At 38.4% G+C, this 12654-nt stretch overlaps 1 protein-coding gene across 2 annotated transcripts in view; it reads left to right on the forward strand.

Annotated features, from left to right (window-relative positions):
* Positions 1-12654, forward strand: part of cdh22 (cadherin 22) — a 198134-nt gene that overhangs the window by 138650 nt on the left and 46830 nt on the right. For both annotated transcript variants that reach the window (XM_079628761.1, XM_079628762.1), the window contains one exon: positions 4230-4366. In XM_079628761.1, the coding sequence (XP_079484887.1) occupies positions 4230-4366 (137 nt within the window). The remainder of the gene's footprint in view (positions 1-4229; positions 4367-12654) is intronic.

Here is a 12654-nt window from a genome sequence, read left to right on the forward strand (position 1 = left end):
AGGTGTTATAAAGCACAGCGCAGTGGCAAGCAACTCGGCTGGTTGGCTGGCACACATCTGCATATGGCATGGAGCCCATGCCCATCGGTACCACTTTAATCATCTCCATTGGACTCGGCTAGCAAACGGGGGCTTTGCCCAGAGCCCCATCACTCTCTCTTGTGCCCGAACCACCCAATACCAGCGGGACGCGGGGTGGACCGAGCCCTCGGAGAGCATTGTACCTGCTGGAAAAACACACTCCTGCTATTTGGACAGGAAATATTTGTTTGTTTTCCTTGTGGCTGTGGCTTTTTATGAGCTCCAAGAGGGACATTGTACTTCACTGAAAGAAAAGAAAAAAATATTTTCCAGCAGAAATATCTAAACATTCTTAAATCAAGATACAAGGGAGTTTTTCCTAAACCAAGTAAAAATAACCATTTCCCATTTGAATTAAGTAGATTTTTCTTACCCCACTGGCATTTTTCTTTTCATTTTCCTACTTAAGTAAATGTTCTTGATCTTGATTTAAGAATTTCGGATTAAGAAAGGAAAACAAGACAAAATTATTAAGTATTCTTTCAGGGTTTTTGCGGTGTGGTACATTTATTATGTAATATTATGAAATATTTATGAATTGATCAGTGACGCTAGCCATATGCTCTTTTGATTGGCTGTGATTTTGGATTGAGTTGGTAGTGAGTGCAGTGCACTTGCAGAAAGACTCCGCCCACACACTCTTCTGATTGGCTGTGAGCTTGGATTGAGTTGGTAGTGAGTGCAGTGCACTTGCAGAGAGACTCCGCCCACACACTCTTCTGATTGGCTGTGAGCTTGGATTGTTTTGGTAGCGAGTGCAGTGTGTTTGCAGAGAGACTCCGCCCACACACTCTTCTGATTGGCTGTGAGCTTGGATTGTTTTGGTAGCGAGTGCAGTGTGTTTGCAGAGAGACTCCGCCCACACGCTCTTCTGATTGGATGTGATTTTGGATTGTTTTGGTAGCGAGTGCAGTGTGCTTGCAGAGAGACTCCGCCCACATGCTCTTCTGATTGGATGTGATTTTGGATTGTTTTGGTAGCGAGTGCAGTGTGTTTGCAGAGAGACTCCGCCCACACGCTCTTCTGATTGGATGTGATTTTGGATTGTTTTGGTAGCGAGTGCAGTGTGTTTGCAGAGAGACTCCGCCCACACGCTCTTCTGATTGGATGTGATTTTGGATTGTTTTGGTTGCGAGTGCAGTGTGCTTGCAGAGAGACTCCGCCCACACGCTCTTCTGATTGGATGTGATTTTGGATTGTTTTGGTAGCGAGTGCAGTGTGCTTGCAGAAAGACTCCGCCCACAGGCTCTTCTGATTGGATGTGATTTTGGATTGTTTTGGTAGCGAGTGCAGTGTGCTTGTAGAGAGACTCCGCCCACACACTCTTCTGATTGGATGTGATTTTGGATTGGTTTGGTTGCGAGTGCAGTGTGATTGCAGAGAGACTCCGCCCACACGCTCTTCTGATTGGATGTGATTTTGGATTGTTTTGGTAGCGAGTGCAGTGTGTTTGCAGAGAGACTCCGCCCACACGCTCTTCTGATTGGCTGTGAGCTTGGATTGTTTTGGTAGCGAGTGCATTGTGTTTGCAGAGAGACTCCGCCCCCACACGCTCTCCTGATTGGATGTGATTTTGGATTGGTTTGGTTGCGAGTGCAGTGTGCTTGTAGAGAGACTCCGCCCACATGCTCTTCTGATTGGATGTGATTTTGTCTTGTTTTGGTAGCGAGTGCAGTGTGCTTGCAGAGAGACTCCGCCCACACGCTCTTCTGATTGGATGTGATTTTGGATTGTTTTGGTAGCGAGTGCAGTGTGCTTGTAGAGAGACTCCGCCCACACGCTCTTCTGATTGGCTGTGATTAGGGATTGATTTTGTGGCGTCTCATAGTCATTTGGTGTGGACATTTTTCAATAACATCGCAAGTCATTTTGCTTCTCAAATGTATCTCGATTTAAGGATGTTTAGATATTTGTACTGGAAAAAAAGACAAAATACTGGGGAAGAAAATCAGTTTTTGCAGTGTAGAGCGGGTTTTTATTTTTCTTAACGTTTAAAATGTTTGGGTGACATTGATTTTGAGGACCGAGGTGTTCTTTTAGTTTCCTAAGCAATCGGACTTATTATTTCCATGCTGGAATACCTTCAGTTGAACAACTCAAGGGCTTTTTAAATAAACCAGCACTGGACTTGTGCTTCCATGACAATTAAAAGTAAATAAGAATAATGTTGAAAAATCTTTTCCACGGACTACATTCAGACTCTTCTCCACCTCAGCTTTAATAGGTTATTTTCTGCCATCTCCCTTTGGGCACTTTAACTTTTTCCAAAGAGCCGCCTTAACCTATTGGCACAGAGTAATAAGCATAAGGTAAAATAAGAAGTGAATTAATTTGTATAAATTTGTATTCCATATAAAGTCTAAAACTGGAGAAGCTGACATTAAACCCCCAGGGGTCTTAAAAAATGAAGTGAGTACAGCGAGTCAGTGGGAAAAATTACCAAAACCTCATTGAGTTTCGTCACCTCATCATTCTGTCAGAGGTGTTTGTATTCCGCATGGGATGAAAATATGGAATGGTTTATCAAAGCACTATATGAAATATTAATCATTTGTTTTGAGGGGGAGGGGGGGTGGTGGCAGTTGAAGTACTGACTCTAGTTTTTCCTCACAATTCATGACTAGAAGTTACAATTCGTGTTTTAATTATGATGAATACAAACTCAAAGTAATTTGTATCTTGAATTAGGTTAGATAGATCTATCTATCTATCAGTCTGTCTGTCTGTCTGTCTATCTACTGTATCTGTCTGTCTATCTCGTCTCTGTCTGTCTGTCTGTCTATCTCGTCTCTGTCTGTCTGTCTGTCTGTCTGTCTGTCTGTCTGTCTGTCTGTCTCGTCTCTGTCTGTCTGTCTATCTCGTCTCTGTCTATCTGTCTGTCTGTCTGTCTGTCTGTCTGTCTGTCTGTCTGTCTCTCTGTCTGTCTGTCTGTCTGTCTGTCTGTCTATCTACTGTATCTGTCTGTCTATCTCGTCTCTGTCTGTCTGTCTGTCTGTCTGTCTGTCTTTCTGTCTATCTATCTATCTATCTATCTGTCTGTCTGTCTGTCTGTCTGTCTGTCTCGTCTCTGTCTGTCTGTCTATCTCGTCTCTGTCTGTCTCGTCTCTGTCTGTCTGTCTGTCTGTCTGTCTCGTCTCTGTCTGTCTGTCTGTCTGTGTTATTATTACAGTAACTACAGCTAAAACTTTTTTTTTTTTTTACTTGAAATAATATATAGGCTACTGGTTAGTTTCCTAGGAACTATTTGTTTAATTTTTTATTTTTATTGAAGTACGAATATAACTCAAACGTATATACGTATTTGTTAAAAATCATAATCTATTTTTTTTTTCGAACTTTATCTATGTAATTAAAAATTGGAATCATATGAATTCATTTGAATTTCAGTTCATTTTAATTTACCTCCGTAAAGTTATTTTCAAATTGCAATTATGCATCCTGTCTTCCATATCCGTTCAAATTCACTTCAAATTCAGAAACTGAATTGGAATATAAAATACTTTATTAATTCAATTCCAAATCCAAATCAAGTTTATTCTCTGTGTTGTCACAGGGGTTTCTAAAGCGAACATTAGCACCAACTGTCTTTTGTGATGAATATTCTCTTTCAGGTCGACAACTATTATGACAGAGCAAAAGTTTGAAGAGTATCTTGTAAGTTAAACTGTTGTCATTTGTATAGCAGCAACCTGCATAATAACACATTTGGTTAAATGGCATTTGAACATTTGGAGAGAAGTGTGTGTGGGTGACATGGTTTTAGAACCTGTTTTGTAACATCTTTTAATTGTAGTATGTAATTATGTATGATGTAAAAGTGGACGGTGACAGTTGCTGTCAGGGACATAAAAGCACCATCAAAGTATCCAAATAGACCTTTGCACTATTAAGCGTTCACAAACATGACATTAGTGTGCAATTTCCTCTCTTCCCTGTTATTCTTCATCTACGGTATTGAATTTGTTGCATGTTTAGCTGTATGCCAAATAATAATTTAACTTTAAACTTTAAAATAATGTAAAGTTTGCTCTGTTCATTTTCATGTTCTTTTACACTTGACAGCCCCAGTCCATTTTTTTATGGAAACAAATATTGCAAAGAAAAAGGTTTTGGGTGAATGTCTCTTTAAACCCGTATTTGTCCTTTAGGTTCTCTATAGACCGAAGCACAGACCAGGAGCAGATCTTTAACATCGATCCCGTAACAGGCGCTATCACTCTGGGAAAGATCCTGGACCGAGAGACAGCCGGCTGGCACAACATCACGGTTTCAGCGGTGGAAGCAGGTACACTTCACTTCATCAATCGCAAACTGCTGTCAGTCGTCTACGAAGTCTGTGCATCTAATTCTGAGGAATAATTCCCTTTAAAGTCAAAACAGAGGGATGGCTTTCAGTTTAATATGCCGTTTGCTGAAATATGATCCCAGCTAACAGGGAACCTTCTCAGAACTTTGGGTAACGTTCCGGCAAGGTTCTCTCAAAATTATGAACAAGCGTTCTTCCAGTAACGTTAATAGAATGTTTGTTCAAAGTTATCTGGTCTGGTAATAATGTTCTGAAAACGTCAATACATTATTTATGCTTTTGTCCTGAAACACTTTAGTTAGACATTCATCTAACATTTTAAATGTTACTATATGCTTTAGAATGTTCAAGATAAACATTCAAAAAAGTAACATTCCAATATTTAATAACATTCCAATGTTTGAAGAATGATCAAATGGAATGTTTATATTAAAAGGATATTGCAACCCAAAATGAAAATTCTATCATTTACGGTTTTCCATTCCTGTATGAATTTATTTCTTCTGCTGAACACAAAAGAAAAAGTTATGAAGAATGTGAGTAACCAAACAGTTGATGGACCCCAGTGACTTCCATGGAATTTTTTCCCCCCGTACTAGATATTCATACACTGTATGATTAAATGATGACAGAATTTTCATTTTCGGTGAACTATCCCTTTAAAGTTTGCATAACCAAAAAAAGAAAAAACTAGTTTTCAAAACATAAAAAAACCTGGACTTTTTGAACGTTCAAAAATAACATTTTCATAACATAATGGAAACATTAGCAAAGCACTCTGGGATGCTGCAACTGTCTTATGAAGACAATGCTGAGATAGCGACGCTAGATTGGTGGACGGAGCTAAGCAGTTATTGTGTTCATAAAGATGATAGTTTTTGATTGATAGATTGATGTAGAAAATTGTGCAATGGTTTATTGTATGAGGGTCTGAATGTCATTGCATTAGAAAACATGCATTGCAAATAAATTATTGTAAATAAATAACATTGCACAAATACAGACACTTGATATAATGCAATAGCATTCACTCATTTGTAAGTGTCCAAACTCATTTTGGGCCCACTATATCTTCTTGAAAACGACCATCACCTTTTTTCATCTAGATCTATTAGCCGAGCTGGGAAGATGTGACCCTTTGCCTTTTTTCTCTTTTAACATTCAGATCTCATTTCTGGAGTTTTTAACAGTTTGTTTTCATCAAGACATATGGTTGCCATGCCAGTTATGTCACATATCTTGGGCTTTGGTCAAGAACTGTCACAGTAAAGTTGATAGAAAGTGCTTCAATCCCAATCTCAGACACAAATATCTAGGTTTTGCTGCTAAATACAGTCATTTTCTGCATAAAAAAAAAGAAGAAAGTACAATTATCGAAGTCAACGGCTTAATCAAAATTCCCAGTGAATATCAGGCTGTGCTTGTTCACTGCAAAATACATGGAATCAGAGTCAGTGGGCAATGAGGCATGGAGTGGCCAGTTTGGAAATGCTTTTAATAATTCCCCCGTACATTCGTATTTTAGAATTTCACACTCCACTCGAGAACGTAATGAGTGTTCATTGAAGAGTTACGTTTGCAGATCGATGTGTGGAGAACGTTTCATGCGCCATTGCTGGTGATATTAGTAAATATGATATTTCAGACACAATCTGGGAAGAGCTTTCAGCTCTGTCATGCGCAGAAATGGCTGTTCAATATGCCTCAGTTGGCTGGGAATAAATACAATTTCAATCTTTTCAAGGCCGTGGGTTTAGTCCTAGTAAAGCAGCCGTAGCAAAAGCGTCTGCACGCCAACCGAACACGTGCACTGCACTCGCGCTGTAAAAAGTTGACTTGAGGGGATGAAATTTTCTTTTCTGTCCAGAGGGAGTTATCAGGTCCTTTTCTTTCTGAAGTCTTGGCACAACGCTTCCAGGCTGGAGTTTTACTGTCAGAAAGTCTGGCAGAGCGCTGGCTCGCTGCAGAATCCTATCAGCTGAAGAAGACTGACATATAATTTCTGTGCGTTTGATAGGGTGTAAGATATCAAACTGCAGACAGGGTTTCTCTCTCTCGCTTACTCTCTTCGTCTTTTCCAGGTGATAAATAGAGGAAAAACCATTATGTCTTGCCCTTAGGGTAAAGAGATACTATGAACACAGTTGTGTCTTTATCTCGACAGAAAGGACATTCGGTGTGGAGAGTGAAAAATAACTGCATTGCACTCTCCCTGGATTTGTAACAATTTCAATGTTCCTGCTCTAAAATTGGTCTTTCTGACCATTAGAAATACAGAGAGGTTTCTTTGTGACTAAAAATGGCACTTCTGTAATCACAGCCAAACTCTGTGCCTTCATTTTTAATGAGAATGCCAAAGTACAGCGTCCAGGACAGCACACAGCGGCAGCTTCAGTGATTCACCGCTTCTCACGTGGCTTTGCTTCAGATTTTGCATTGGACATCAGGATCAGCACTGTATAGTTTATTGTCCAAACGTAGTTGATGATTTTTGATTTTTAAATGTCTCTTGAATTTAAAGCGTTTGTGCTCTCGGTAATTAACTACTAAAATAACGTTGGATTTGGTGAGCAGCATTTTACATCGAGGATAAAAAGTTTATTTGTGATTAGAACAAGACCAACAAAAAAAGGGTTAGAACACATCTTGATATCTTTTTAATTGAAATATATATTAAGAAAATGTTCGGGTTGTTTACAATTATGGTTGATCATCAGAGATGATGCATATTGTTTACTTGCAATTATATTATTTAGAGGAAAATTGTTGAATCAACTTTTCTTTTTTAAATCCATCCATCCAATCATTTATCCATCCATCCAATCATTTATCGATCCATCCATCCATCCATCCATCCAATCATCCATCCATCCATCCATCCATCCAGCCAATCATTTATCCATCCATCCATCCATCCATCCATCCATCCATCCATCCATCCATCCATCCATCCAATCATCCATCCATCCAATCATTTATCCATCCATCCATCCATCCAGCCAATCATTTATCCATCCATCCATCCAATCATTTATCCATCCATCCATCCATCCATCCATCCATCCATCCATCCATCCATCCATCCAATCATTTATCCATCCATCCATCCATCCATCCATCCATCCATCCAATCATTTATCCATCCATCCATCCATCCATCCATCCATCCAATCATTTATCCATCCATCCATCCATCCATCCATCCATCCATCCATCCATCCATCCAATCATTTATCCATCCATCCATCCATCCAATCATTTATCTATCCATCCATCCATCCATCCATCCATCCATCCATCCATCCATCCATCCAATCATCCATCCATCCAATCATTTATCCATCCATCCATCCATCCATCCATCCATCCATCCAATCATCCATCCATCCAATCATTTATCCATCCATTTATCCATCCATCCATCCATCCATCCATCCATCCATCCATCCATCCATCCATCCAATCATCCTTCCATCCAATCATTTATCCATCCATCCATCCATCCATCCTAAATGTACTGGCGAGTAGTTTTATTCTTGAGGAGTCAGATGAAGTTCAACAACATGATTCACGCATTTCATCTACAGCGATGACTCGAGCTCAGCGATGTTTATTGTGTCTGACATCCACTGTCTGAGTGGCCATGACGCACTGAAAATAAAGCAGTGTTTTTACTATTAAAGTTAAATTTAGCCTACTTTATACTATCCGGACAAAAAATAAATCACTTATTGCTTTCATGCCAAACTGTTGCTCTTGGATGTGCCTCTCATGTCTTCTGGCGTGGGTTGAGGACAGAGATATTGTTTTGTCAATTTGCTCAACATTTGAAGCTCATTAGGCACGGTTAGTGCAACCGGGAGAGCTGATAAAACAAGACGAGTTTAATCTCATATTTAGGCCATAGGTCTACAGTCTGTGTCAGTTATACTAATTCAGTGCCAACGAGCACGCAGGGAAGGTTGCGTCTGCTGCGAGCCGGCTCCCACCGGAGCTCATGTGAGTCAGAACTGCACCAAAGGCAATGTGAACTTTTTTCTTGATTTTCTTTTTTTTTTAAGAGACAAACATTTGACTGGATATGAATCATGAAAAAGATTGTTAAGACGTTTTAATATGTTGTTCTTACAATATGCAGAATATCTGATGTAGGATCTTATTCACTCAGGCCCATTTTGAACATGTAATTAAAGAATAAGTAAATAACTTATGAAAGACTAAGAGGATGCATAGTTTTCATTCAGTTTAGTATTTTATATATTATATTTAGACCTATGTGCAATAACCCTCCACACTATTAAGCTAAAAGTACTTATTATGCCCCAAGTCTTGATTTTGTTTTTGGGCTCGACTTGGGCTTTCTGTTCAAAAAATACATTATTTTCCTCATATTCTCCATTGTTGCGTCTCCTCTCTTCCAGTCTGTCAGTAACGCTCAGTTTACTTCCTGTCTTTATGAAGCCCCTCCTTCTGAAAAGCACACTGTGCTCTGATTGGTCAGCTGGACCAGTGTGTTGTGATTGGTCAAGCGCTTTGAGTGTGTTTGGGAAATCCCCCGTCCCTTTATTCTACATATGAATTATTTAAATGAGAAATATTGTGACGTGTTCGTTCCCGGAATAAAACTCAAGATTACAATGGAGGCGTTTCATGAGTTCAGAAACACTGGTATAGAGAATATCTCCCGCTGGAGGGACTTTGCAAAGCTTTTTGATGCTCAAACATCAATATTACACACTGAAGAAAGATGAACATTGACAAAAGCACAACAGGTCCGCTTTTGGCAAACCAGTGCATTGACAAAGAAATAAGTCAGCAAATAAATGTTTTTGTGTTGCGCATCTTTATCTGATATTAAAAATCTATCATCATGCTGTCATTTATGATTTGCTGTTACTGACGATCAGTGTATATTACTGTGCCGTCTACAAAGACTGTTGAGATATAAATGTATGATCCCCTGCTGTCCTGTTGGGTTTACTGTACTGCCGTACCCCACACGACTTCATTTCCTTGTAACTCGCGTGCCGAGCTCCGTCCACATGCTGTCTAACAGGATTGAAGTGGCGCTTTTCTAATATAGTAGTTGACCGGTAATATGTCATGAAGATGTGTGGCCGTCCAACATCTGCTGGGCAGGTAGTCCTGCATCTTGTAATCTGCTCAAATCCCTTCTCATCATATCTCAGACACACATCGGTGGATAAATTTAGATCTGATGTGTGCTCTATAAGCACAGAGAAATATTGCCTGCTTTAGGGGAATAAAAATCTGAAATCTGTTCCTCACCTTTTCCATTGTCTTCTTGGTGTATTTGGGTGACTCTCCTGAAAACATGTCCAAATCTACCAAAGAATCAAAAGATACAAACATTGTATTGTTTTACAATAAAATTATTGAAAATTACTTTTTATTTAAATCAGCAAAATATCAGGCAATAAAGTAAATACCACCAGAATGAATGTTCAACAGTTTACAGAGTTAAAGTATTTATTTGGTCATGCATTCGTGCCTTCATTCATTTATTAATTCGTTCGTTTGTTCGTTCGTTCATTCTTTCGTTTGTTCGTTCATTCATTCATTCATTCATTCATTCATTCATTCATTCATTCATTCATTCATTCATTCATTAATTCATTAATTTATTAATTCATTTGTTCATTCATTCATTTGTTTGTTTGTTCTTTCATTCATTTGTTTGTTCGTTCATTCATTCATTAATTAGTTCATTCATTTGTTCATTCATTTGTTTGTTCGTTCGTTTGTTTGTTTGTTTGTTTGTTTGTTTGTTTGTTCGTTCATTCATTCATTCATTCATTCATTCATTTGTTCATTCATTTGTTCGTTCTTTTGTTCATTTGTTCGTTCGTTCATTCATTCATTTGTTCATTCATTTGTTCGTTTGTTCATTTGTTCGTTCATTCATTCGTTCATTCGTTCGTTCGTTCGTTCGTTCGTTCATTCGTTCGTTCGTTCGTTCGTTCATTCATGCATTTTTTGTTAGTTGTTTGTTTTTCCTGCATTATTTTTCTTGACTTTTTTTTGTTTATTTAAATCAGCAAAATATCAGGCAATATAGTAAATACTACACCATGATGAGTACTTTATAATTTATATGATTTCAAATTGTTTGTTCATTTTGTTAATTTATTTATAAAAAAAAATCATGCATTAGATATATTATATAATACTTATTTTTTAGAAATCTTATATATATTATATATATTTTTAAAGATATCATTATTATAAAATAACTTCTCTTTTCTTTCTTTTGATTTTGGGGTGAATTTGCTGACTTCCAGAAATGTATTTGCTTTACAAATGTGTTTGTGTTTTATAATGCATAAGCAAGGCTTAAAATACAAAGGCAATGAAACAGCATATTTAAATTAGCATATACCTAATTTACATATGCTAAATAACATAACATGCGTGGACTACTGTACATCCCTGCAAATAAACACAAGCATTACAGCTGTGTTAATTAAAAAAGGTAATTACGTCTCATTACAATGAGAACACTGGCCCTCTGCATGGCCCGCTGTGGTGGTGAGAAGCATCTCTTATGAAAATTAAAACATTTCTAATGAAATAATGAAGCACAGAATTTAGCTAAGGATCAGTCGCACCCAACATAGAGACCTTTTTTAATTACTAGATCATTTTACTTATATGAACTAATTATGTACATATTTCCCAATAATATTTCCATTTTATTGTAGCTTAATAAGACCATGATCAAACTGATATTACAGCCCAATATTGAATCCATTTATCTGTGTTTGTATGATTATGCCAGCCCCAAACGCTGTGCTCTTATCATTAAAATGTTCTGATGTTGTTCGTCTCCTAGAAATTGACTTCCTAATTGAAAATTTTCTCAAAAATATTGCAGAAAAATTAGATTCCTGATGAATTCACTGCCGGCGGAGTATCATTACTGTAAAAGTGCCTCAGACACAAACTGTGATGGCAGTAGTGTGATATACTTTAATGCTTCTGTTTTATATTGGGCTTAATAAAGTGCACCCTGTGCAGGTCAGTGACTCACAGAGGATGATTTCAGTTTTACCGTCCTGAAAAATGCATGCAAAATACGCTTTCAGTGAAGTCGAGTGCTATACTTGTTATTTGCAGGGACACAATAGGAGAATTTGGGTGTTGTTTGAAAGCAGTGGTGGGTTTGCTTTGTTCTGGATCTCACAGATGTGGCCATCGTAAACAGCCATTGTCATGACAACTGCGTCTCAAATGTGTGATTCATTGTTGCCTGTAATTGTGATTCCATTGTAACTGATGCCACATACAAAAAAAAGGTTCTGTCAGGCGCTTCATGTATAGAACCTTTTAGGGGTTCCATCATGAGATAATTTTTATGGAATCAGTTTTAATTGATTAATTTGGTTTTAAAGGGGTGGTATAATGACATTTTCACTAAATGTAAAATACGTATTTGATGTCCCCAGAGTGTGTATGTGAAGTTTTAGCTCAAAATACCCCCACAGATATTTTTATATAACATGTTAAAGTGTCACTTTTTGAGGGTGAGCAAAAACGCACAGTTTTTGTGTCTGTCCCTTTAAATGCAAATGAGCAGCTGCTCCCGGCACAAGGGGCGGAGCTTCAACAGCTTGTGTCCTTTTACCTCACACACACACACACTGAAAAGTTCAAAAACTTTTAGCCTTTTATGTTCAAACTGGAGTCAGACAGTGATGGAGAGACTCGAGAAGAAGTGACAACATGTAGAAGCAACAGGACATTTCTGAATGGTTAGTTGATGAATTTATGAAGCGGATGTGGAGTTCTAGTCATTGATTAGCATATTCTGTCATGACAATCTATGTGTGTGTGTGTGTGTGTGTATTTGGCAGATCGTTTTATCTAAAGTGACTTATAGGCCCCGAGTCCGCCAAAGAGTTTTTTCTGGCGTATTTTTCCAATAGTTTTCAATGGGAGCACTGCGTTTTTAAAACGCCAGGCTTAAAGACGCATTGCTTTGTTTACGGTTTTTGTATCTGCAGTGTCGGTTTCCCTTTTTGAATGACGAATATAGACAAATATATCTGCAGAAATAGACAGTTGTCACATTTACACGCAGGCGCAGAGCGCGCACGCTAGCTGGCAGTCGGCTCTAGTTCTCTCGACGTGTTCAAGTGCCGCTTTTTACCCCGACGCGAGGCGACAACACAGTCGGCTTTCATCACAGCTTGGTGTCTTCCAGGCTTTAGGGAACGTCTGCCAATTCAACCAACTACATTTGTTTT

Source organism: Phoxinus phoxinus (assembly GCF_949152265.1).
Source record: "Phoxinus phoxinus genome assembly, chromosome: 11".
Lineage (NCBI taxonomy): Eukaryota > Metazoa > Chordata > Actinopteri > Cypriniformes > Leuciscidae > Phoxinus > Phoxinus phoxinus.